Source organism: Camponotus floridanus, unplaced genomic scaffold, assembly GCF_003227725.1.
Source record: "Camponotus floridanus strain SB8 unplaced genomic scaffold, Cflo_v7.5 scaffold36, whole genome shotgun sequence".
In the NCBI taxonomy this organism is placed as follows: domain Eukaryota; kingdom Metazoa; phylum Arthropoda; class Insecta; order Hymenoptera; family Formicidae; genus Camponotus; species Camponotus floridanus.
Genome location: NW_020229503.1, coordinates 2237592 through 2265274, shown reverse-complemented (window position 1 = coordinate 2265274; position 27683 = coordinate 2237592). Strand labels below are relative to the sequence as shown.

Here is a 27683-nt window from a genome sequence, read left to right as displayed (position 1 = left end):
GACGGCGCGTCGAATGGAGGAAGAGAGGAAACTCGAAATCGCGAAGATATCGGGGAGAGACGAGAATAAATGTCAGTCTCTCGCGACGATGACCGCGACGACGGTCACGGGCGATATCGCCCCGCCGATCTTCGTCGATCTGCAGGGCTTCGTCGTCAACGAGCGATTCGTGACGAAGGAGATGGCGATACTCGCGAACGGCAGAGATCTGACGCATCACGTCTTTCGCGCGCCGATGTCGTGGAATCTGCTGACGAAGAGCGAGAAGTCGCAAGCCTGTTGGTTGACTCTTAATCACCACGAATTTCACTGGACTGACGGACACGTGGAGTATAGGCACGCGAATCAGATCGTTCGCGAGGCGATATATCGCGCGTCGAGGGATCTCGAGTCGAACGCCGCGGTGACGATCTACGTCAAGGGTCGCGAGAAGAAGAAGTGGCTGGCCGACATCGCGGGAGAGGTCGCGGAGCAGCTCGACCTGACGATCGAGACCATCGACGCCGATTACGAGGATATCAGACCCCTTCGAACGCTAGCCGCGACTCGCGTCTATCGCTGCGGCTATCACTCGAAGAATTGCGCCTTGGAAAACGTGTGCAAACTGCACAACTGGTGGTTGGAGAGACGCGATCAATTGCGCGACATATGAACAGAGACGCGTCGCGCGATGATTCGCGCGCCTCGCGCGTTTTCCGCATCGTAGATTGGTTTTGCGCGTACTCTTATCGACGACTAACTTTTTTATCTCGCGCGCGTCGACTTATCGCCTACCTAAAAAAGTATTATTAATACTTAGAAAGATACTATTAATACTAAGAAAAATAATATTAATATTAAGAAAAAAATAATATTAAAATAATATTAAAATAATATTAAAATAATATTAAAATAATATTAATTAGCGAATAAACGTTAACTCGTATCGCGCGTACGCGGTTAAACGCATTTTCCGGCACTTCCTCCGGAGCAATCGAGAATTTATCGCGCCTCATTAAATTACCTCGTTATATTTCCGCATCGCACGATTTTTTCATACCGTCTTAAATTATAGCATTAGCATTAGCATTCGACGGAATCATAATGACTCGGCGATAGCGATATCGCGCGATTTTTTCATATCGCCTTAGATTATCGCATTAACATTCAACGGAATCATAACGACCCGGCGATAGTAATATCGTAGGTATAAATTAACGCCGAGAGACCGTTTTTCCTCAGAATGAGTCTCGCGATCGCGTTATTGAGTGCGTCTGATATTGCAAGTGTTCTCAGTGCGTCCAGTGTTCCTAGTATGTCCAGTATTTATTCATTCATTCATTCATTCATTCTCGGAGTTATTCTTTCGCGCGAACGACGATGAGCAACAACGATGAAATTTCGAGATTGCGGAGGATGCTCCACGAATGCACGTTCACGCCGTGGATGTGCGTCTGGAAGATAAAGTACATCAGAAATCTCATGGATGCGATCCTCAATATAGCGGTAACGTGGAACGTAAGTACCTGTTCATCATCGTTCTTTATTCTTTCGCTCTCCTTCGAGGAAAAATACGACGTACACTGATCGCGCGATATTTTTCACAGTTCGAGAAGGAGGTGGAGATCCGAGGATTTGTGAACATACGTCGCCGACATTGGATACGACAGACGAGACTGAAGCAACGTTGATTTTTAAACTCGATATGGTGTGACCGGCCGTCCTATAGAAAATGGGAGAAGCGCTCCCCTAATATCTACGCCGACATATTTCGGCTAAGAAGATTATTCGGTATGGAGCCGCTCGTCTCGGATCATACGTTTAAAACCGAACATTTCTGCGACGACGATTCTCCTGTGGAGATATGGTACGATGACGTGAGCTCGATCGAGGAAACGAGCTCCGTCCGCACGGACGACAGCGGATTTTAACCGAGGTATGGATCTCTTTTCGTATAACGCGCCGTTCTTTCCTTTTGCGTATCTCGATACGAATTATTAATACATAGCTTTACATATTTCAGACGTCTCGTCAATCTCGACGTCGAAGGACAGCGTCGAAGGACGGTGCCGAAGGACGGCGTCGAAGGACGGCGCCGAAGGACGGCGTCGAAGGACAGCACCTTCCCTTCCTCCCGATCTCCGCCCGCATCGCCCCCCCTTCCCTTGCGCGCGTCGTTCGAACGCTTCTTAGATTTTTTTGCTAACCACTGCCGATCTGAAAGCGACAAAAACTTCTTGATTCCATTCGGTTCGTATCGTTCGCTATCATACGACGGATGTGTCGGCGCACTCTTTCAGATACATGATCCTCTATATTCATCTCTATATTCATACAATCCATTTTATAGGGTCATTTATGGGTCATTTATGGTTGATTTATGGTTCATTTATAGGTTATTTATAGTTCATTTATGGTTCATTTATGGTTCATTTATGATTCATTTATAGGTTATTTATGGGCTATTCATAAGTAGCTTCCCAGGTAGCAGATGAAATCTTAAGAACATTTTAGTAATGTCAGTTGAAGAACGCATCAGTTTGAATATATAAGTCTTGTTTTGCCGCTCCTTTTTTTTAAATGGTCGTTTCATATGGGTCGTTCTAACAGTCGTTCTTACAGTCGTTCTTACAATAAATTTTCTAGTTTAAACGCACATGTTTTTGTAAGACCGTTTATTTTAGATACGTAATTTTTTTTTTAAATGGTCGTTTCACATGGGTCGTTCTTACAGTCGTTCTTACAGGTCGTTCTCACAGATCGTTCTTACAGGTCGTTCTTAGGTCGTTCTCACAGGTCGTTCTTAGGTCGTTCTTAGGTCGTTCTTACAGGTCGTTCTTACAGGTCATTTTTTACATACCGTTGCGCGTTAAATAATATTCAATTGTATATATGTTTAATAGTCATATATTTTAATCGTATGTATTTTAATCGTATACACTCCTCATAACAATTAGAGGATCACTTAAATTTCCTTAAAAAATTGACAAAATTCAGTCAGCTGTAACTTCGTTAAAAATAAACCAAATTTAAATTTAAAAAAAGGATTTTAAAGCTTGAAATCTCTACTTTCGAAAGCTCATTACTTTTTTTAAGTTTCTGTAAGTTTGGTAATTTTTACATGTAGCAAACTGCGAACTGGACAAAATTATAAATTTTCTTCTCACTTTGCGGACCTGCTACGAGTATAAAAAAAATCTACGAAATTTTTCACCTTCCCAGTGTAAAAGCTTGAAGTTTTCTTAACAAAATCCTTTTTTAAAAATGTATCTACGATTTTTTCTTACTGAGTTATCGCCGATTAAATGAAAAATGAGCAAGTTAACTTTAATCGTTCATAACTCTGTTAAAAATAATCGTACCGCAATTTTAAAAAAAGATTATTGAAGCTGAAACTTTGCTCTATCAAACGGAGTAATTACCAAAATTTTTACGAAAACATAGACTGTTTACAAATGAATGAAAATAATGTAAAAATTACCGACTTTTTCTGTTTTCATTTTGATTTAAAAAACAATGTATAGAGCAACAACAAAAAATTTGTTCTTCACGTTTTTTTCTACTTTTAAGTACCTTCAATTTGACAAAAAATCGGCGAATAGCTACAAGATTTTTTTCACGGTGGCCACTATGTTTGAAAAGTCAAATCTTCAAAAAGTTGCTTAATTTCAATAAGAAAAAATGGAAAATAAAATCAATTAATGTTAAAAATTGATTTTCAGTACACTCACTACATAGACAGATTTATTAATAATAAATCTTAACAAAGAGCTTTCTCTAAGGATAAATTGTTCGAATTTTTCTCTCCACCAAAATTTGAAAGAATTTAAAAACCGCTGGCATTAGCGTTACCCAAAGCATACCACGAGGAGGTTGCACAGTCGGATTTATGCTTCATTTTGTATGTGTATGTGTAATGTGTACGTGCTCGCGTGCGTGTGCGCATGTGTGTGTGCGTGCATGTGTGTGTGTTGATGTGTGTGAGTGAGTGAATTCAATAACGCGTGTTTCCTCCTCTATTTAAAATGACTGCTCGCAATCGGTTTCGCATATTGATGCAACGACGTATTGCTGCCTGAGGGATTCGCTGCCAGGTTTGCCGAAGAGCTCTGACAAGCGAAGCTAGATCAGCGATGTTAGGATAGTTTTCGCGTACTTTGCGTTCTAACATATCCCAAACATACTCAATCGGATTTAAATCGGGACTCATTGGCAGATGTAATAACGTCTCGATTTGATAATTCCTCAGGAACTGCTGAGTGTAACGAGCAGTGTGCGGTCGTTATCATGCAATAGGCGAAACTGTCTACCCATTCGATTTTTAATTGGTAAAACATACGGTTGCAGTATTTCATGAACATATCGTCTAGAAGTTAATGCCGGTGGGGGGATGACTATTAAAGGTGTTCGTGAAAATCGAGATATTCCTGCCCATACCATTACAGAACCACCGTGAAAAGCACGAATCGATCTATTGCAATTTTCTGAATAACGTTCGCCTAAACGTCGCCAAACTCGGACTCGTCTGTCATTGCCAAAAATGCAAAATCTTGATTCATCTGTAAACAATACAGAATTCCATTGTCTCTGTCGTCTATTGATTAAAGAATAAGCATAATTTAATCGCAGGCGACGATGACGGCGTGTAAGGTATGGAATCTGCACTGGTTGACGAGAGTGTAATCCGGCTTCTCTTAAACGATTTCTTATCGTTGAAGTCGAGATCGGACGTCGTCGATTATGATTAATATGGCCAGCAATAATACGTGCAGATACAGAACGATTCTGTATAGCTTGCCGGACGATCGCTCGATCATCGCGATTACTTGTTTCACGAGGACGACCCTGACCCGATCGTCTGTGACAGAGCTCGGCAAGAACTGCACATTTCGGCCGATTTTCAGCTGGCTCCGCCTAACGCGTCCCTCCTTTCTTCGCCGTCACGCACAAAGCCTACGAGCCGCTCGGCGGTCAGGAGCGGGCGTATGGCAATAGCTTTCCACGTCACCCATGAAGTAGTATTGTTGACACGTTTTTTTTTTAATTGGTATCCCCAGTAGGCCTAATCCACTGATGACTAAAACGACCCTTTAACTAATTGCATAAGACGATAAAGTTTATCACGTCTTATGCGACTTGCTACATGCCGTATGCAAATAGATGTTCCTGATCTCGCTTATAAAAAATCCCGAAAGTCATAAATATTCATATCAATTATTATTTATAATTTCGTGCAATTAGTTAAAGGGTCGTTTTAGTCATCAGTGAATTAGGCCTATTGAGGATATCACTTTAAAAAAACGCGTCAACAATAGTACCTCATGGGTGACGTGGAAAGCTATTGCCATATGCCCGCTCCTGAGCGCCGAGCGGCTCGTAGGCTTTGCGCGAGACGGCGAGGTAAGGCGGGACGCGCTAGGCCAGCCGAAAATCGGCTGAAATGTGCAGTTCTTGCCGAGCTCTGGTCTGTGATATGAACCAGTCTCTCGAAATCGAGAATAAATTCGACTAACGACAGACTGACTTATTCCAAAACGATTTGCAATGTATCGTTGACTATTATTCTCTTCTAAAAGAGTCACAATACGAGCACAATCTGCTTCAGATAAATGACGCAAAGGCATTGCAAAAGAAAGAAAAAGAAGGAGAGAAAAAGTAATGCAAAAGATACAGGAAAGAAGAAATTTAATATTGAAAATAACCGTTAATTAAGATTAAACAAAATGATATTAAAATTTAAGTTAATTAAGAGTAAACAGTATTAAAATCGCCTAAAATCGCCAATAAAATAGGACCATTCGAAACCACATATGCATAATCATAGCAACTTTGAGTAGGAGCTAGCAGTGCGCACGGCTTTAAGTATTGTACATGAAGTGTTTTCACTTACGAGAAACATCACCACCTAGCGGCAAGACGTCGCGGTTTGTGTGCGGTATGAGAGCACTCGCACGAAAGTTTCCCGATAGCGCTTCGCGAGCACTATATGGCGCGTTGCTGTCCAATAGACACTTGTATGATAATCGGTTAACCTTTACATTTCCGCTCGTAATTTTCAATTTTTTTAAAATTTCGGTAGAGCGAAAACTAACAAAATTTTCCTTCTTTTTTTTGGTTAACACTTAGTAAAGGCCAATGTAGTCAGTGTACTAGAAATCAATTTTTAACATTAATTGACTTTATTTTCCATTTTTTCTTATTGAAATTAAGCAACTTTTTGAAGATTTGACTTTTCAAACATAGCCACCGTGAAAAAAATCTTGTAGCTATTCGCCGATTTTTTGTCAAATTGAAAGTACTTAAAAGTAGAGAAAAACGTGAAGAACAAATTTTTTGTTGTTGCTCTATACATTGTTTTTTAAGTCAAAATGAAAACAGAAAAAGTCGGTAATTTTTACATTATTTTCATTCATTTGTAACCAGTTTATATGTTTTCGTAAAAATTTTGGCATTTACTCCATTTGATAGAGCAACGTTTCAGCTTCAATAATCTTTTTTTAAAATTGCGGTACGATTATTTTTAACAGAGTTATGAACGATTAAAGTCAACTAGCTCATTTTTCATTTAATCGGCAATAACTCAGTAACAAAAAATCGTTGATACATTTTTAAAAAAGGATTTTGTTAAGAAAATTTCAAGCTTTTACAATGGGAAGGTGAAAAATTTCGTACATTTTTTTTACACTCGTAGCAGGTCCGCAAAGTCAGAAGAAAATTTATAATTTTGTCCAGTTCGTAGTTTTCTACATGTAAAAATTACCAAACTTACAGAAACTTAAAAAAAGTAATGAGCTTTCGAAAGTAGAGATTTCAAGCTTTAAAATCCTTTTTCAAAATTTAAATTTGGTTTATTTTTAACGAAGTTACAGCTGACTTAATTTTGTCAATTTTTTAAGGAAATTTAAGTGATCCTCTAATTGTTGTGAGGAGTGTATATTTAATAGTCGTATATTTTAATCGTATATACACTAGGCAACAAAATTATCGCAACACTCATTTATACCAAAATTTCGCACAACTTCAAATAATCATAACTTCGTTAAAAATTATCGTAATTGAAAGTTTTTTCTCTTATTTTAAAGCTTAAAGTCTCTACTTTAAGATGCATTTGGCCAATTTTGAATTTCTTCTTTCCTCCTTGCGTCCTCTCTTTAAAAGTAAAGACGTGTTTTGTCTTCAAACATTTGCATAGTTTGACGCACTCCACGGAGTAGGATGAATTTTTTTCGCAAATGCCACGACAACCATCGTAAAATTTGGACTTTTCCCTGTAAATTAAAAAAAAAAGAGGTTCGTACGATTTTTTTTCGAGGAGTTAGGATGTATCAAAGTTATGTATGCATTTTTGTCATAGCATTAGCATTACCCGATGTGCACCACGGGGAGGTTGCTGGTCGGATTTCGCACATCGTGTGTGTGTGTGTGTGTGTGTGTGTGTGTGTGTGCGCGCGTGTCTGTGTGTGCGTGTGTGTGTGTTACAGCAGAGATGAGGACCCCACTGTTCGTCACTTCCGCAGTATTTTATGACTCCAAACCCTCTCTGCTGTGTGTGTGTGTGTGTGTGAATGTGTATGAATGTGTGTGTATGTTGCATAAAAAATGTGGGTACTCTTGCACTTAATATGGTGTATTCCCACCTCGTCTTCGAATGACTTCTTGTAAACGGTTATGCATATTAATGCATGGCCTAACTGTGGCCTGAGGAATTTCGTGCCATATTTGTTATAATGCTGCTCCCAACTCCTGCAGATTTGTTGGTTGTCTCTCAAAATCTCGTAATCTTCTTCCCATCATATCCCATACATGTTCAATGGGATTCAAATCCGGGCTCATTGCTGGATGTGGTAACACCTCGATGTTGTTTTCTTCGAGGAAGTTAAGAGCAATCCTGGCAATGTGTGGGCGAGCGTTGTCATGCATGAGAATAAAATTGCGCCCCATTCGACGACGCATGGGTATTATGTGAGGACGCAAAATTTCCTGTACATAACGTTCTCCTGTCAATCCAGGAAGTGGTATGATGACGAGATTTGTGCGCTCATACATCGATATTCCACCCCATACCATAACAGAACCACAATCAAACGATCGAACAGGCTCGACGCAGTTTTCTTCAAAACGGTGTCCATTACGACGCCAAACACGGACTCTTCCATCGGAACGGAAAAGACAAAACTGTGATTCGTCAGTGAACAATACATTGTTCCACTGTCTCATAGTCCAATTCTGATGAGTGCGTGCATATTGTAAACGAGCACGTCTATGAGCCACAGATAACATTGGCACTCGAGCACGAGCTCGCGACCGCAAGTTTCCTTCGTGCAAATGCCTCCTGATTGTTTGAGCACTAATTTGTCTGTGCGGAAGAACTGTATTTGTAATTACTCGTGCAATTCTTGATGGATTTCGATTTGTCTCATTGATGATGAGACGATCTTCTCTAGCTGACGTTATTCGTCTTCGTCCTTGTCCTCTCCTTCGACGAAATCCGCCTGTTTCTTGATAACGAGCCCAAACTCGAGAGATGGAGGATCGATGAACATCTATTCTCCTTGCAACATAACTTTGATTCAATCCTTCTTCCAAAAGAGCAATGATTTGCGCACATTGAATTTCGTTCAAACGAGGTATTGTTACGACTTTATCGTTTGCTTCTTGAGTGTAATGGGAACAAGTTTACGATTATATAGAGTTTTGTTGTTTACAATTTTTACATGATTCAGAGAAACGCTATGGAATGTAGCGATTTCCAGTGATTCCCATAAGGACAAGGTATGTAAACTTGTTCCCATCCGACGAGCCCCCAAAATTTTACGTATGTTACGTCCAGGCCCGAGGAAGGATGGGCCGAAGGAAGGGCGTAACACTTGTATCCCGAGAACAGGTGCCTTAAGGGCAAGTGTCTCGGGTCGAGCGAGCTTGCGGGAGAGCCAAAGTCAACGACCACAAGGGTCGATTTTACTCTATTTTTGGTCCGAATGGCCGCTCGACGGTCTCCTTTTTGGTAAAAGAACTTAATCCTTTTTACCCGGGACGGAACCAATTGCGATTCAGGAGCGTGGATGATGCGGGGGAATTGATTAAGTTAGATTCGAAAGAAATAAAATTAATTAAATTTATTGTACATTATAAAAGAGATAAAAACTTACATAAACATTTTAGTTACGGCTCTAGTACAATATTAAGTGTGATTGTTTGTAAGCGTGTGGGTGCATTAAGCGTGATTGTGTGTGTATGTGTGTGTGTATTAAGCGTGATTGTATGAGACGGAGGGTTCCACTAGGGAAGCGATTATTATCAATAAAGGAAGATGTGGGGGGGGAAGAAACTTAATAAATAAAAGATAAGACTTACTATTTGAAAAACGTGGACAAATCGATATCAATTATTGCTGGGCCCTCTTGGCGTTGAGGATGGCGAGATATTAGCGCTAAATTGATTCTGGATATAGTTGTTGAAGAGGGTGGTTGCTGCTGGGCCCCCTTGGTTAAGATTTTTGCACTGACTCGATAAGCAAGTATGTAACCGAACAACTATGTAAGTATATAAGTAACTGAGCAAATACGTGAACTAGCAAGCGAAGAAAGAATGAATGTATGTCCGACTGACTGACTGTGTGTTTTTGAGCGTCGATTTGTCCAAAGTTCGCGCTTATATATCGTTTTGGATTACCCTCTCCCAGCGTGAGGAATAAGGGAAGTTGACGAATAGAAACCCTCGTTAGATTTCCGTGGTCTCCTTCCTGTCCCTACTTATGAACATTTTAAAACAAATGCAACAAATCAGAATTTAATTACATTTGTCCGCGAATAGGAGAGCATCTTCCAAAACGGGGGACTTAGGATTCTCAGTATCGGAAGTGGTGATAATTTATGCTTTGTAAGATGTATCTGTTGGAGATAAGGGGATAACTTTTACTACCCCCTTGATATAAAACGGGTGCTTGTCGCGACATCCGCTCACTCACGTTTTGTAAATCGTTTTCTTTATTTTCTGTAGCTTGTTTGAATTTTGTGAGTTTTTTTTAGTGGATCAGAAAATATCAAATTCTAACTGATTGCCGCCTTATTTAACCAGATGCTACTTTTATCAGTTCGTGAATATCTGATTGTTATTCTGGAGTATTTACTGAGAATCCTACTTCAATTTAACTATCATTAACGATTTTCGGAAGTCGTGCACATGTGCACCAGATAAGGAAAAGAAAAGAATCGTGAGCTCCTCTGGACGTAACACCCCCGCCGTTAGACAAATGTTGGGGATGTAGGACACAACATTTGCAGATGGAATTGTTTCGATTCTTTTCTTGCCATTTATTTTTATAACTTAGTATTTGGGTGGCCTTTCGGAGGCGTGCCTATCACTATTATATTGTACATATTGTGTATATGTGTATTATGTTATTAATACGCTATTTTTCCTATTATTAAGATTGATGAACTATCGATTTCTTATAATGCGAACGTGGAACTTCATTTCGTTATTACTATTAATACTTTTGTCATTAGCAAGAAAGGAAAAGAATTTCCCTTTTCTTTTCTTATAACTTTAACTACCTGATCATCAGAAGCGAGACAATGCCAGGCGCTCGGGCCGGGTTTGATGTAGGGGTTTATTTTTTTTTCTTCTAACCATCTGGTGGTCACAGGGCATCCCCATTCTTTGACTAAGTACGTCATGTCGACGTGTAGATATTCTTCCAGGCAGTATAGGCATGCCCATGCGGGGCTGACTCATAAGATTATGCTACAGATCGTGCAAGTTGTTTGATGTTCGGCTGAGATTTAATGGACCAAATTATGCAGTGGTACTAACATGTACTGTTGTCTATAGTTCGATAGTATTGCCACAAAGCATTCCTTGATGTCTTGAAAACGTCGTCTCTTGTTATGGTGACGCACTGGAGTTCAACTAGGTTGCGATAGTCATTGTGATTCGCTCTTTGTCCATCGAGGAATTGCATTTTGAGAGGCCTCGCGAAGAGAGGGGAAAAAAAGGAAGAAGGGGAAGAGGGTAATAACCAGCTTTTCTGATGATCAAGCGATATTCATTAATGAGAGAAAAAGCGGTTCCACTTTCGCGCTCCTTAGAGTGCTAAAAAGAATATCAGTCTTATGTAAAATTATGATAAATCAATGATAACTCTATAACTAAGATTCCTATAAAATGTTTATAATTTTTGTATAACATGTTTTTATGTATTTGTATATGTATATAATCATTCTCTTCTCTTTTGAATATGAATATTCTATTTGAGTAAATATATGATTTTATGTAATTTAATTTTTTCGTTATTTAAGTTTTTTTTTTTTTTTAAGAATGATTATATAGGGTATACGTAAGATAATAATTAATATAGAGTATACGTAACATAATACTTAATATAGAGTATATACGTAAGATAATAACTAATAATATAGAATACTTAATAATGTATGGAATGTGTTCCATCGTTTTTTATACGGTTGGAATTACATTTACAGCTACACTAGTACTAAGTTGAGCGCGACCTAATAAAATAAGTGCGTCGCGAAGAGAATATGAAGTGGTCAGAGATATGCCTTCTACGTTTAATTTAACCAGTGACGTCCCTTCATTGAGGGGGCGGACTATATCCATCCTTTTCGTCCTTCGAGAAGTAGTCGGCAGAGATCCTTGGTTTCTTTTGGCCAGGTTTGGACGTTCTGGACAGGACCGGTGTAGGCTAAACCACAGGTTATAGTTTGCCAGAATAACTCCTTGAATCTGTCCTCCAGAAGGTAGACATCGCACATACGCCGCCAGATTGATCGGCCCCAGTCCCCTAGGTTGATTTTGACCATCCAGTTCGTCCTATTAATTCTTTTTATAATGCCCGCCGCCAGGTTTTACAATCCTTTATTGCGACGGCCATGTTTTCTTTGAAATCTTCGGGCCAGATGTGTAGATAGGTGGCTTTCCTGACCATCCTGAATTCTAATTCTTCCTCTAATTCTTTTAAATCTTTCTCGCCGTTTCTCAGTTTTTAACGCAGAAGAGGAGCGGTGACTCCACCTTGACTATTGTTACGTCCAAGCGTCCTCGTGTTAAGAAATTTGTTTTGATGCTTTTGATCTCCATTTTTCTTTATTCTGTAGAGTGGTTAAAATTGTTTATGATAATAGAGTTTGATTTTTTTTTCTTTATTGGCTTTTCGGTGGCTTGATGTGTGAAATTCGTAAGCGATTAGGATGTACTGTTCGACTATTTTTCTTTATCTTAATTTTTACATTATTTTTGTTAAGAATTTCTAAAACCTCGTGAGGTCCGGTATATTGGTCCTCGAATTTACCAGGTTTAGGACCTTTTAATAAAAATACTTGGTCTCCAGGCTTAAATGTCTGCGGATTTATTTTCTTGTAATGATTTTTTTTGTAATGATTTTTTTATTTAGTTTTTGCTTGAATAACATTATCGCGAGCATTTCCCTGAATAGTGTGACGAGATTTATTAAGTATTCATCGTAGCTTGCTAGTTTATCTTCTGAAGTAAGAGGTTCGTTGGATGGAATTCTTGCTATTTTACCAAAAACTAATTCGTATGGAGTATGCTTAGTTGCTTTATGTACGCTAGTATTATAATTAAACATTGCAAGACCAACCCATCGGTCCCACTGTTTTTGTTCGTTCGCATATTGTTTTAAATATTCTCCTAATGCATGATGAGATCTCTCTAAAGATCCGTTTGATTGAGGATGGAAAGCTGTTGTTCGAAACTTGCGAATTTTAAATAGTTTAGCAATTTTTTTTAATAATTCGCTAATAAAATTTCGTCCTTGATCTGTTAATATCGCCTTTGGTGCTCCGAGCACGCAAATGAATCGATCTACGAAAGCTTCTGCGATGGTCTCGGAAGTCTGATTTGGTAGCGATATTTCCATACAATATTTTGTTAATTGATCTTGTAGCGTTAAAATATATTCGTTGCCTCTCTCGGTTTTCGGTAATGGTCCTACGAGATATCCATAGCGACCTTGTCGAAAGAAGATCCTGGTGTGTCTGTAATTATCATAGGCTGTTTAGTTTTGACTCGAACGAGTTTTTTGAGTTGACATTGTAAACATTGCTGGATGTATCTTTGAACGTCGGCTTTCAAGTTCTCCCAATAATAGTTATGTTTTATTCTGTTGTAAGTCTTTGTAACGCCACGGTGTCCTCCTGTGGGTAGGCAGTGCATCTCTCCAATAATGACAGTTCGTAAATCTTTAGGTGGATATTTGACTAATCCATTACATATAATCAATTTAACGGGTATATTAACAAATGTTGACAGAATGTGATTTAATATTATTCCATAGTACGTTATTAATTGTTTCTGTTTTTGCAATACTAATTGTTTCTAATTTTAAATCTTGAATGATGTCGCGTAGATTATTTACGGTGATTGTTCGCGAATGACTTAGCCGTGGAGACAGGCGCGACGATAAATGACGACAATGAAGATACCACAACTTCTTGCAACAAAGACGAGCCACGACACGTATATTTTTTGTTCTTTTTATAGATTTTTTTATTTCTAACACCACACAATTAGAGAAATAAAGTTTACACAAAATATATATTTGATTACAGACACTGAAGTGAAGCGAGAATAACGAAAAGTCCGAGTGAGTAAGCGGTCGTATACAATAAGCGGTTTTTTAGCGAAGCGGTTGTACTGAGAAAGCGGTTGTGCGAAAAGTGCGAGACTTCGGCTTGCCCTCGCGCTGGGCCCATTATATACCGAGCGGATTTTGGGCCCCGTTGCGACGTGGCCCAATTAACTTTAAAATTTGGCGGTGACCTCATGGCGCCGCACATAATTGGCCGCCGATGAGGTCAGGAAATAGGCGGTTAACATTTGTCATGCGTACAACTTTTTCCGATCAGCTGATTGGTGATCAGCTGATCGTGACGTACGGGCGCGCATGCCCGTTCGTTGCGCGGATTTCGGCGACAGTTGACAATGTTATTGTCAACTGTTGTCACTGAGCGGTTTTGTGCGGCGCAAAAAAAGGAGAGATGACTTGAACGGTTGGCTTTTTGTCAACAATCGATTTTTCGAGAAGTTTCTCGCCGCCCGTTAAATTCGAATTTTCGGGATTACAATAGAAAATGCGGATTTCATTGGTACGCGAATGTTTCCGCATATGCATTTCGAACATCCCGCCCGCCTCGTCAGTACGTGACGAAATTTGTTGGTGTGCGCGGTTACGGGCAGGTGTCGCGTACTGTTCTAGTGGCGAGCCATGGATCGCGATCAATCAATGGAATGTGTGACGTCATGCGAGAGCACGTGTTGTGCAGTTCGAGCGAATCCGTTGAGAAAATGAGTAGTGCGGTGATGAAGTGAGAATATGCAGTGAATGTGATGAACTGAGTGTAAGGTGTTTGCGTGAATGTAGTGACGCTCGAGTGACAATGAATGATGAACAACTCAAATGATGTGAAGTGATGAGTGACGGTGAAAAAAGAGGAAGGAATGATAGTGCGGTCACATGTGATTAAGCGGTGGTCACGCGCGGTATGATTATCGGCGTTCTCGCGGTACAGGTAAGTAATAATGATAAAAAAAAAAAAAATGATTTTTCTCGCTCACGAGACCGGAGTTGTTGGTGCTGCGGTGTCGGCCCCCGGCAGGAGGACGATTTTCGCGAGTGGCCGAGTAAACTTCGACGTCGCCGTGCGGAGGGTGACCACGCGGGTGATTCCATCGTCTCCGGGGTGCAGTGCCGTGATGCGGGCGAGCGGCCATCTGGTCGGGGGTGTGATCTCGGACCGGAGCAGGCACAGGTCGCCGATGCTGGGGCCGGTCTCATCCCTGGTCCATTTCGGTCTTGCGGCCAGGGTGCCCAGGTATTCGCGCGACCACCGTTCCCAGAAGTGGTCGCGCATCTTCTGGAGAAGTCGCCACCGGGAGAGTGCAGTGTCCTTCTCGGCGGTGAGGGGCGGTTCTGGGACGGCCAGAAGGGGCGCTCCGATCAGGAAGTGCCCGGGTGTGAGTGCCGTCACGTCGTCGGGGTCGTCCGTCAGCGGCTGTAACGGGCGTGAATTCAGGCACGCCTCCACCTGAGCGAGGAGCGTCGCCATCTCCTCGTAGGTGAGGGTGGCCTCGCCGATGACCCTGCGGAGATGGTGCTTCGTGGATTTTACGGCTGCCTCCCAGAGTCCGCCGAAGTGTGGAGCTGCCGGGGGGTTGAATCTCCATCTCACGCCGTCGGAGGTTGTAGCGAGAGCTATCCGACGGCCGTCGGAGGAGGAAGCGCGAAACAGTTCTCGTAGCTCTCGATCCGCCCCGACGAAGTTCGTGCCGCAGTCGGAGAAGATTTCATGGCAGAGGCCTCGCCGGGAGACGAAGCGGCGGAAGGCGGCCAGGAATGCCTCTGCCGAGTAGTCAGTGACTGCCTCGAGGTGAACGGCCTTGGTACTGAGGCAGACAAAGACTGAGATGAAGCTCTTGCTCGCCTTGTGGCCTCGCCCCTTGCTGGTCCGGATGAAGATCGGGCCGGCGTAGTCGACTCCGGTGCGCAGGAACGGGCGTGCAGGAGTCACTCGCTCTCGGGGGAGATTGCCCATCATCGGTTGTGGAGCGGCGGCTTTCCATCGCGTGCAGGTGACGCATCGGTGGATGACCCGTTTAACGACCGCTCGACCACGCAGGATCCAGACCCGTTGGCGCAGCAACCCGAGGGTGAGCTGCACTCCTCCGTGCAGGGTTCGCCGGTGACAGGAATCGACCATCAGGTGAGTCAGCCTGGATTCCGGCGGAATTATAATGGGATGCCGCTCGTCGTGAGACAGCATGGCGTGTTTCAGTCGTCCTCCGACACGCATCACTCCGCTGTCATCGATGAACGGATTCAGACTCGTGAGCGGACTCCGCGGTGGCAAGGCACGTTCTTTTCGTAGTGCGTCGAATTCGTCGTGGAAGTGCAGTGCCTGAGTGGTGTGAATCCAGCGAGTGAGTGCGGTTTCGATTTCGCAAGCTTCGAGTGATCGTGCGGTGTCAGTGGTGCCGCGAGGTCTCCGGGTGCCGTTTCGTCGCCATCGAAGACATCAGGCGGTCACTCTGAGGAGCCGGTGCAGCGATGAGAACCGGAGAAGGAAGGCCGACTCAGAAACGTCCTTGACGGCAGCCGCCAGTGAGGCGACGGCTCTACGCTCCGGCAAGTCAGCGTCCAGCAGGGCGCCATCGTCACTTGGCCACCTCGCCTCGTCCTCTAGGAGCCAGGATGGTCCGGTCCACCAGAGAAGATGATCGACCAGGTCGTCAGGCAGGATGCCTCGGGAGGCGCAGTCAGCCGGGTTGTCCCTTCCCGGCACGTGTCGCCATCGGGCTTCGGGCAGTTGCTCTTGGATCAGAGACACCCTGTTGGCCACGTAGGTCTTCCAGCGGGAGGCGTGACCGTGAATCCAATGAAGTGTGACCTTGGAATCTGACCAGAGGAAGACGGGGGCTGCGGACAGACTCAATAAAGTGCGCGTGTGAGCAACGAGGTTCGTTAAGAGGGCGGCAGCGCACAACTCGAGTCGCGGCAAGGACACGGGCTTCACGGGGGCGACCTTGCCCTTCGCGTTGAGCAAGTGGATCGTGGTGCCCTTTTGAGTGGAGGAGCGGAGGTACACCACGGCGGCGTATCCTCGCTCCGATGCGTCGGCGAATCCGTGGAGGTCAACATGTGAGTGCGAACCGTCGCTGCCGAGCCAACGAGATACCCTTATCTCGTTGAGGCGTGGGAGTTGAGTGAGCAGGCTCTTCCAAGCAAGTGCGTCCGTTGATGGAAGAGGAGCATCCCAGTCTAGCTTCTGGAGCCAGGCGGACTGGATTAAGATTTTTGCTCGCATCGTGACCGGAGTGAGCCAGCCCAGCGGGTCGAACATTCGAGCGGTCTCAGACAGCACGCGTCGTTTAGTGAGTTCATCGAAGTGACGCGCCTGTTGTGAAAAGGTGAAGTGGTCACCGGCCGGATGCCAGTGAAGACCTAGCGTGGTGTGGCTTTCGTGAAACCACGAGTGAGGTGAGTGGGTGAGCCGGTGCTCGTGCGGAACGCCGTCCAGGACGCGGAGGTCGTTCGTCGCCCACTTCCGAAGCGGAAACCCGCCCGCCATGCAGAGGCCGCGGAGCTCTCGCTGGGCTAAAGTGACTTCCGAAAGGGTGCCGGCGCCGGTCACGATGTCGTCCACGTAGGTATCGCGGCGCAGCGCGGCAGCTCCCCGCGGGAAACGTGTACCCTCGTCATCGGCGAGCTGGTGCAAGGTCCGTATGGCAAGGAACGGCGCGCACGCCAAGCCATACGTGACCGTTTGTAGGCGGTATTCGCGGATGTCGTCGGCGGCACTGTGCCGCCAAAGTATCCGCTGATGATCGCGGTCGTCCTGGTGGATGAGGATTTGGCGGTACATCTTCTCGATGTCCGCCACGAAGACATAGTGGTGCCAGCGCCAACGAAGCAGCACGTCCGCGAGAGCTGGCAAGAGGTTGGCTCCCGTCAGTAGGCTGGCGTTCAGTGAGGTGCCCAAGGTTGTGAGCTGAGAGCCGTTGAATACAACCCTGAGCTTCGTAGTGGTGCTCGTCTCTCGCAACACTCCGTGATGCGGTAAGTAGCACCGTGCGGTATCTTCTCGTTGTGATGATGAAGTTACAGCTTCCATGTGTTGCAGGTCCTCGTAGTCCTTCATGAAGCTGCGGTAGAGGTTGCCGAATCGAGCGTCCTTCTCGCAGCGGCGCTCCATGGCGTGGAGCAAACGCTCGGCCGGCCGGCGGGTTTCTGGCAGAGAGGGTGCAGTTCCGGCGAAGGGAAGCCTCACCATGTAACGCCCGGCGTTAGTGCGTGAGTGCTCGCGGGCGAAGATGTCTTCGCATCTTTTCTCCTCAGGAGTGAGCGCGACGGGAGCGACAGGTTCCTTTTCCTGCTCCCAGAAGAGCTTTACGAGATCGTTCAGCTCGTGATCGACCGTACATTGATGGGCGGTGTGGCCGGCTTGTGTCGTGGCTCGATGACCGCCCGACAAGATCCATCCGAGTGAGGTCCTTTGCGCTATTGGCTCATCCTTACGTCCTTTGCGGAGCCCATCCTGGAGGATGGCGGAGTAAGCGTCCGCGCCGAGCAATATCTCGATCGGATCTCGGTCAAGGTATTGTGGATCGGCTAGCGGGAGGCCGCGTAGGTGAGGCCAGGTGATGCCGGATCGCACGACGGGCCCCTGGTACGTCGAGAGACGCGGGAGAACGTACGCCTGCACCGGGAATGCTGCTCCAGTGATTGGGGAAGACAGCGTCATTGACAGCCGTCCGCGAGTTGCTCCGGTTGCTCCTCCGATCCCGGCTATCTTCATCGAGCGGTCCCGCGGCAGACGCAACCGCTGGGCCAGAGCCTCCGTGACCAGAGAGACCTCGGACCCTTGGTCAATAAGCGCTCGAACGTCGTGCGGTCTCCCCAGGTGGTCCTTGATGGTGACCCGAGCGGTGGCGAGAAGGATCGCCTTGCGGTCCGACGCGAAGTGCGTGGCGGACAACGAAGCTGCTCCGTCGGCTTGCGAGTACGCGTCGTGCAGCATAGTGTGGTGTCGTGCCTTACATGTGAAGCACGTTTTCGTCGATTGGCATTTCGCTAGGAAGTGGTTCCCGAGGCAGTTGAAGCAGAGCTTGTGCGCCTCCACCAGGGTTTTCCGTTCGGTCGCGGTCTTGGCCTTAAACGTCGCGCACTGCATAACGGAATGTTTCTCTTTGCAGACGGCGCAAACTGAGGAGTCCGAAGCGCGCTTCACGAAGTGTGACTTCGCGGACCGGGAAGCTTCTCCGGATTTCGCGACGGTGGCTGGCTGCACGGCGTTCAGTGTCAGGATTTGCTTCGCGATGAAGTCCATAAGCACGTCGTTACTTGGCGGGTCGACGGAGTCGCGGATGGAGGACTCCCATTGCATCTGGGTTTGCGCATCGAATCGCTCGATAAGTAAGTAGTTAAAGAGGTCCATTCCGTGCGTGTCTATTGGCCTGGCAATGCTCTCCTGAGCATTAATGGCAGTGGTGGCTGCATTATAAACGCGGCTAAGCTCGTCGGCAGTCGCGGCTTTCATTCTTGCCACGGCGTTGAAAGCGGCGAAGTTGGCGCGAATGAGTTCCCGCTTGTTCTCATAATGTGAGCTGAGGATGGACCAGGCTCGCTCGTAATTGCCCCCGACGATTGGCAACGATCTAATTAGCTTTTCCGCAGGACCCTGCAAGCTCGTGCGGAGATAGTGCAGCTTTTCCACGTCGGAGATGGACGCATTGCTGCCGACGATGGACTGAAAGATGTCGCGAAACGCGGGCCAATCTCCGTATGCCCCAGAGAATGACTGGAGCTTGATCCGCGGCAACGAAGTTTTGAGCGTCTGCTCTTGGCGCTCGGTCTTGGGCGTGATCGACGCCTCGTCTTTGAGACTGTTCGCGTATTCGACAAGTAAGCTTCGCTGAGACACGTAAGTTGATTCCGCGATATCGATAAAGTCTGCCTTAGCGTACTCACTCTCGAGATATTTATCTTTCAGAGTTGTCCTGATGAGGTCATGATGAGCCTCAAATTTGGTTCACAGCGTGTCGAGGATGCGGAGGCGAGCCTGGACTGCTTCGGCCGTGATGCTCGAGACGCCCATCTTGCGCAGATTGTCCACGGAGCGGGACATTCGCCCGTGGAAGTCGTTTTGCGCTTCCAACAACGCCTTCAAATCGGCACTCATCGTAACTGTTTCTTTTTGCACAGGTTCGCGCACTAAATGTCACGAGAACGTCACTCACGAACTGCGGATGCGGATGGCGAATCCGGCTCGAAGGACCAGAAAATGTTCGCGAATGACTTAGCCGTGGAGACAGGCGCGACGATAAATGACGACAATGAAGATACCACAACTTCTTGCAACAAAGACGAGCCACGACACGTATATTTTTTGTTCTTTTTATAGATTTTTTTATTTCTAACACCACACAATTAGAGAAATAAAGTTTACACAAAATATATATTTGATTACAGACACTGAAGTGAAGCGAGAATAACGAAAAGTCCGAGTGAGTAAGCGGTCGTATACAATAAGCGGTTTTTTAGCGAAGCGGTTGTACTGAGAAAGCGGTTGTGCGAAAAGTGCGAGACTTCGGCTTGCCCTCGCGCTGGGCCCATTATATACCGAGCGGATTTTGGGCCCCGTTGCGACGTGGCCCAATTAACTTTAAAATTTGGCGGTGACCTCATGGCGCCGCACATAATTGGCCGCCGATGAGGTCAGGAAATAGGCGGTTAACATTTGTCATGCGTACAACTTTTTCCGATCAGCTGATTGGTGATCAGCTGATCGTGACGTACGGGCGCGTATGCCCGTTCGTTGCGCGGATTTCGGCGACAGTTGACAATGTTATTGTCAACTGTTGTCACTGAGCGGTTTTGTGCGGCGCAAAAAAAGGAGAGATGACTTGAACGGTTGGCTTTTTGTCAACAATCGATTTTTCGAGAAGTTTCTCGCCGCCCGTTAAATTCGAATTCTCGGGATTACAATAGAAAATGCGGATTTCATTGGTACGCGAATGTTTCCGCATATGCATTTCGAACAGTGATTGATATTTGGTTTAAAGTCATTGTAGGACCCTCCTGTTGTCCTTCTATAATAGGCAGAGCTATGTGGTAGTAGTTTTTATATTTTATGGCTTTAGGTTTGCCCAGAATAAGGGACCCAAGATTTGGAAGACTGCTCGAAGAGTTTTTGTGAGCCTGAATCTAAAGGTTTTCCGTTGGTGTCAACAAAATACATTACGTTATCTTTTCGTAAAAATAATAATTCACGACTTTCTATGACATTACTTTTGTTTTCGATAGATTTCGTTCTTGCTTTCTGTAAATTTAGGTTGATAATTTCTTCTTCCTCTTCTTCTTCTTCTTTTTCTTCTTTATCTTCGTTTTTATCTGGTGGGTTTGTTCGTCTTTCGATATCTGAAAAATTTTTATTTTGTTCCCTTTAATTTACAGTTTGGCTTCGGGTTTGTATTCGATCTTGTTTGGGTGGTGGTGGTTCGTTTTCTTCGGCAGATGGTGTGGCATTAGTATGGTCATAAAACGGTTCGTCTGTTTCAGTGTCTGAAAGGTATAAATGAAAATCGTCGTCTTCGCTTTCTCCCTCGTCGTCGGATTCTTCTAACATCCTAGAAATTTTTTCTGCATCTTGCGAATTATTAGGATTCAGTGGTTTATATGTTATGATATTACATTTTGTTTCCATGATATTTACAGGGTTCCGTGATAGTGCATCTGCATTTACGTTAGTTTTTCCGGCTTTGTATACAACATCATAATCGTACTCTGATAGTTTCAGTCTCCAGCGTAGTATTCGCATGTTTGCGTCTTGTGCATTCTTGAACCACGTTAAAGGTTTATGGTCAGTAACTAAAGTAAATTTTCTTCCGTATAAGTATGGTCTGAAATGTTTTACGCAATGAACTATGGCTAGGGTTTCTTTTTCATAAGTGTCATTTTTATTTCATTATCTGTTAGAGTGCGTGATGCGTATGCGATCGGTCGGTCTCTGTTTATTTCTCCTTGTGATAGGATTCCGCCTATGGCTATTCCTGAAGCATCTGTAGTCAAAATGAATTGTTTCGAGAAATCAGGATATTACAATACAGGTTCTTTGCATAACTCTTGTTTCAAGATTTGAAACGATTCTTCTTGTTCGGATGTCCATTCGAAATTTGTGTTGTTTTTTAATAAGGATGTTAACGGTTTGGCAAATTTAGAGAAATTAGGTATAAAACGTCTGTAATATCCGGCAAGTCCTAAAAATTGTTTAATGTTTTTCGGCGTTTTCGGTCTTGGAAATAATTTCACAGCTTCTAATTTTTTTGGATCTGGTTTTACTCCATCTTTGCTAATTATATGTCCTAAATATGTTATTTCCGGCTTCAAAAATTCGCACTTGTCAGGCTGTAGTTTTAAATTAGCTTTTCGAAGACGTTCTATTAAAGCATTGTATTTTCTTTCATGTTCTTCTAATGATTTGGCATAAATAACTATGTCATCCATATATACAAATAATTCTTCGCCTTGTAGTCCTGTTAATACTAAATTCATTAAGCGTTGAAAAGTAGCCGGAGCGTTTTTTAAGCCGAAAGGCATTCTGAATTCGTAATGTCCGAAAGGAGTCGTAAAAGCGGTTTTGTGACTGTCAGCAGGATCCATTTTTATTTGATGAAATCCAGATGCGAGATCGCATATGGGAAAATACTGCGCTCCCCCTAGTTTATCTAGTATATCAACAATATTAGATAGTGGGTAAGCGTCTCCAATAGTTTTATCATTTAAGGTTCGAAAATCGAGAACCATTCTCCATCGTTTATTTCCTTTAGAATCGTCTTTCTTAGGCACAATCCATATGGGCGTATTGTAAGGCGACTGCGAATGTTTCACTATGCCTCCCTGTAGGAGGTCCTCTACCTGCTTGTTTATTTCTTCTTTATGTATTTGCGGAAATCTATATTGCCGAGTATTTATCGGGTGATCATCGGTGGTCGTTATTCGATGTTGCAAAACGTGAGTTGCGGTTAAATTTTCTCCAGGAATGTGGAAACGATCTTGACTATTCGTTATTAATTTTATTATGTTTTCCTGTTCTTTTCCATTTAAATGCTCTAATCGCAATGAGTCAATAATTTTGGAGAGTCGATCTTCCTTAGTTTCCTCAGAAAGTACCAGGCAATTATGCGACTCGGGGGTTATAATGTCAACCTCGTGTTTAGACTTATGTTTTCGCGTAAATTTATCTATTATTTCTTGAGATTTATTACATAAGGACGTAGAAAGTTTCGAAGATGGCTTATTCTTGCGGTTAATTTTTCGAGAATTTTTGATTTTTCTAATGTTCGAATTATGTTCTTGAGCCTCTTGGACGAGGTCTTTTATTATAACATGGGAGGTTTCTAATTCATTATTGTCGTTTTTTCCTGTAAATAATCCATCCTTTAGAGATGTAAGGTCCAGAGTGGACGAAGAACTTCTTTCCCTTTTTGGATAAGGTATCGATTTTCGTAGTGAGGTTTGGTAACTTCCCTCCTTGTAATTGACGGAGCTGGAATTTTCTGACGAGGTTTGGAAACTTCCCTCCGAAATTCCAGAATTATTTTTTTCTAAAGAGGTTTGGTAATTCCCCTCCTTGTAATTGACGGAGCTGGAATTTTCTGACGAGGTTTGGAAACTTCCCTCCGAAATTCCAGAATTATTTTTTTCTAAAGAGGTTTGGTAATTTCCCTCCTTGCAATTGACGGAGCTGGAATTTTCTGACGATTACAAATGGTATGAGTCAATTGCAAGGTGCCTTCTATCTTATAGGTAGCATATTGCAATTTAGTATTGATCTCTGATTGTATGGCTTCTGTAATGTCCCTTTTGCTATGTTTACTGATACTTCTTACCTTCGTGTCCATTATAGGGATTTTAATTTGAAAACCCTCCACTGTGGTCCACACACACCAAATGCCATCACTCTCATCAGGTTGACCTACCAGAAGATATCCCTCTTGTAGATGATCAACAATTATTTGATCATCGTTGATATAAGCAGGGCCTTCGTACTTTGTCATCCAGGCATCCAACTCATGCATGTCAGCCTCGTTCCAGGTAACCACTGCGTCTGTTATGGTTTCCGCTCTGCCCGGCTGTATGGTGGAAGGAACTAGAGCCTCCTCATCTGAGGTTATGGGTTGTCCTACTATTTGCCTCACTGTGGTTGCTCTCACTATGCAATAAAGTGTTTTTGTGGTGGTTTCTGAGGGCCATGTATACTGGCAGTTATCAGCTATATGGTGCAAAAGAGGGGTGGGGTGCGCCTCACTGGGGCACATTCCTCTCACCAAGTCGTTACTTTGTTGGCGAGTAAGTTCAATTGGTTCGTGCCATGCTTTTGAAGTGTAAGAACCCCAAAAGAAATAGCGAGTAATACAGGTCTGCTGATACAACCCACTCCAATGACCTCCTGCTTTTTATTGTTGATAACTAGGTACCCTCAAAGTTATAGTCACGCACTTGGGTGTCTTGCTAATATTACAATTTAACATGTAGTCTCGCTTAAAAGTTCTTAAACCCCTTTGTTTTTGACAGAGCATAGGGCTTAGGGCTAGTGCACACACCTCAGCCAGGCCTAGTATTAGTAAGAGTTTCATCTTGTTGTCTCGTTTGCGTTGATCTATTTTTGAAGAAGTTTGCTTGAAGAAATCATTTCCAAGTATTCCGGATTGTGGAATCGGAAAGTCGTCGGATACAATGTGAAAAGATACAGATTTTCCAAAAAGTGTTAACATAATTTCTCCGAGTGTGTAAACAGGATAGTTATTTATACCATTTAATTTCAAAATATTATCAAAATTTATTTTAATATTTTTAGATGTGAATTTTTCTTTAATTATATTCGGTTCGGATCCTGTATCTAGCATGAGAGTTATATGAGCGGATGTTTTGATGAGCTGGACCTGAACAGTAGGCACGCGACTGTCTTTAGCGAGGGTCACTGTCACAGGTCGTACATCTGGGTTTCGTTGATTTATTTGGCATTCTGGAGGTCCTCGCCCCCGTGGAGATTCTGCGACTCGCGTCTAGGCACCTCTCGCGCAGAGACGCGAGACACTGCTCGCACCGTCGCGTCCACGCGCGATAGTCGTCCGTCGTGGCGACGTCGCGCGCGCTCTCGAGCGTTCGACGCTCTTCCTCCTGCATGGTCGCGTCTTCTTCTCTCCCTACGACGATTCATCGTCCTTTCTCTCTCCTCCCCGCTGGGCCTTATCCACAGCGTCTCGCCTCGCGAATCCACCGGCAGCGAAAACCCGCGACGCGTCCCGGTCACCCGCGTATCTCCGTCGAATCTCGCCGCTCTTCCGCTACACACCAGGACCGTCTCGATCCACAGCTCTTCGCGCGCGTCTCGAAGACCAATCGCCCGCCTCGTCGAATAAGTCGCGACGCTCCACGCGATCCTCTCCTTCAACACTCGGACGTAGCGATCGATCGGCGGATCGACGCGCTCCTCGCTCATGACAACTCGCGTCTCAAGCGTATCAAATCGACGCCGTAGAACATATTTCGGCGGAACGGGTACTTGCGACCGCTGTCCTCGCGATTGTACGTGTATTGCAGAGTTCTACCCGCGTTATCCTCGGGCGGGAGAATCTCGCAGCGCGTGAACGGCGAGAAATATCGAACTTCCGGTTGTGGATAATCGAACGAGTGGAATTTCCAACCCTCCGGATACGGATAACCTTTCGGGTACTTCGACCTCGGATACTTCGCGTCAAACCACCTGTCTTGTTTAACGTTGTAAACGAAGGCTCTGCGACTCTCGGCCAGAGCCGTCTCGACCCACAACTCCTCGCGCCGAGTGTGCGTTTGAATGGCTCTTCTCAGATGATACGTTGCGACGTTCCATCGCACGCTTTTCTTCAACTCGACGTCGTCGTCGTCTATCGGGCGTGCCAACTCTTCTTCCTTATCCGCCGCCCTACCGTCGACGGTACTGGAGACGACTCTGGTGGAACTCGCGCCGTTCATACGCGCACCTCGTCGTTCGCGAACTTATCTTCCCGAGAAACGATCGGATAGACCGATCGCGACCATCCGCGAGGCGTGTGCGCGCCTCGAAACGACCGTCGCGTCTTTATACTCGCTCGTTCGAGCGACGATGACGACGTCGCGCGAGCGGGAAAAAATTTCTCCGCGGTCGCGCGGCCTTCGGAAACGACGAATCCGTCGAAATACCGCGTTCGATCGGATTCGACGCGCATTATCGCGCGCGTCTCTCGCCGCTGCGCGTCCGAGAGAAAGAAACGACGGAAGCGTCGCCGCGAATATCCCTCTCGTCTTAGCGCGACGCACTCGAGAGGAAGGAACGGTGACGGAAGCGTCGCCGCGAATATCCCTCGCGCGCGCGCGAGTAAATCCTAACGGAATCCCGCTCTTCTCTCGTTATCGCGCTTAAAAGGAGAGATAAGCGGTGAGTCCGAGAACGCGCGCGCGCGCGACGATGCGATATCGCACGCGCGCGACGAGGCCCTCGTCCGATCGACGCGTTCTCCGTCGATCCTCGAGAACGAAGGATCGGCGACCTCCGTCGACGAGAGAGAGACGCCTCTACCCGCGACGTGTTCTCCCGATACATCACGCGCCTTTTTACAAACGGAAAGAAGAAAATATTCGAATTTACATTCGAGCGACGCATAAGACGCGACGGAAACGCCCGAGGCCGCTTGTCGCTCCCTCCTCGGCGCGTCGAAACGACGCGAGCCTGCGGAGGCGCATATATATTATATAAATATTACATTAATATTACATTAATATTATTTAAATATTATATAAATCGTGCGTCGCGTAAATCGCGCGTCGCACAAATCGCATATTTTATATTACATCTCTTCCAGGCTTACGTCGAACGCGTCCGCTCTGCCGTCAACGGCGACTCTATCTCCGTCTCGCGCGCGATGCGCCCGACGGGGCGATCGCCGCTTATCGCGCGCGCCTAGCGCGCCGCGTCCAGAGACGCTCCCGACGCGCCGTATCCAGGGACGCGCGCGCGCCGTAACCAGGGACGCGCGCGCTCTCTCTCCCTCTTCCTCGCTCTCTCGCCCTCTCCCTTGCTCTCGCGCCGAACCCCATTCCCGCCCGCTCCCCCTCGCCGCGCCGCCCTCTCCCCCTCCGCGTGATGTCACGACCCTCCGTTTACCCACCCGACGGCGAGCGGCTCCCCTCGCCCTACCTACCCCCCCTGCTCACCCCCGCCGCCGTCATCCTGCCCCTCAGATATCTTTCTATCTCTCTCGCTCTACGAGACCTCTCTCTCGCATCAATGGAAAAAATGAGTTAGAAACGGCCTATTCTCCGTACTTATTATGTTAATAAATTTGCACTTAATTCATATGTTATTTCTACTATATTGTCCATCCTTGCCAAAGTAACGTATAAGTGCTATCTTTTAGTTTGTCGCCACATGATACGCGATTCCTGCTCATTGACCCGTAATATTATTTTTGAATTTTATTTATTATACATTGAGCCCTAAACTACAATTTTATTAATTTGTTAATTCAAAGAAAAGTTAACCGCTGATTTGTAAGCTAATAGAAGATGCAGTCGAGAAGACGCTCTGCATGCTCTGAAGCGTTTGATTGACCAATTAGATAAAAGGAAGAAAGATTTCTTTAATCTGAATGGTCAATTAAACACTTCAAAGCATCCAGAGCGTCTTCTCGACTACAGCCAGAGACTGAGAATAATGTGACCAATAACAGATTTTCATGCTACGAATGAACATGAAAAGACTGCATCAATATGAAAAGATGCCTTAATTCAGCTCGAGAATCTTTTGCTTCCCGGACTTTTTATTGCGAGTGCTCGGATACTATCTTGAAATTCAGAAAAATTATAAAGAAAATAAGTGACAAGAAGATAAGAGAATAAAATCGATATTATAATTATTTTCCAGGAGAATATTGTAAAAATATCGAAACATCAGGTTTGTAAATTTTTTTATTATTAGGTTATGTATTTGTGAAATATATAGTTCATATTAAGATATAATAATAATATATTCAATTTTTTATATGTTGATACGACTTCGTGTTTTACATCAAGTGACAATACGTTTATATAATAAATCAACGCATTTTTGCCATAAGGACATCTTTATACTGGAGTATAAATATTTTTGGTA

General features: G+C 44.7%; 1 protein-coding gene across 1 annotated transcript; it reads right to left on the bottom strand.

The window, feature by feature from the left end:
• Positions 1-14570: 14570 nt before the first annotated feature.
• Positions 14571-19694, bottom strand: LOC112638736. Its single transcript, XM_025410923.1, has 3 exons — positions 19575-19694; positions 16044-19532; positions 14571-15914 (listed from the first exon to the last, which is right to left on the bottom strand). Exons 1-3 carry the CDS (start codon positions 19692-19694, stop codon positions 14571-14573), a joined length of 4953 nt encoding a protein of 1650 aa, XP_025266708.1.
• Positions 19695-27683: the final 7989 nt, after the last annotated feature.

Bases quoted from the DNA above. Each gene is read 5' to 3' on its own strand.
- LOC112638736 (XM_025410923.1), bottom strand. From the start codon at position 19,694: ATGAGTGCCGATTTGAAGGCGTTGTTGGAAGCGCAAAACGACTTCCAC. The intron at 19,533-19,574 runs GCTCGCCTCCGC...ACCAAATTTGAG, and splicing joins TCACGGCCGAAGCAGTCCAG to GCTCATCATGACCTCATCAG. The intron at 15,915-16,043 runs GTGACCGCCTGA...CACACCACTCAG, and splicing joins CGCTGCACCGGCTCCTCAGA to GCACTGCACTTCCACGACGA.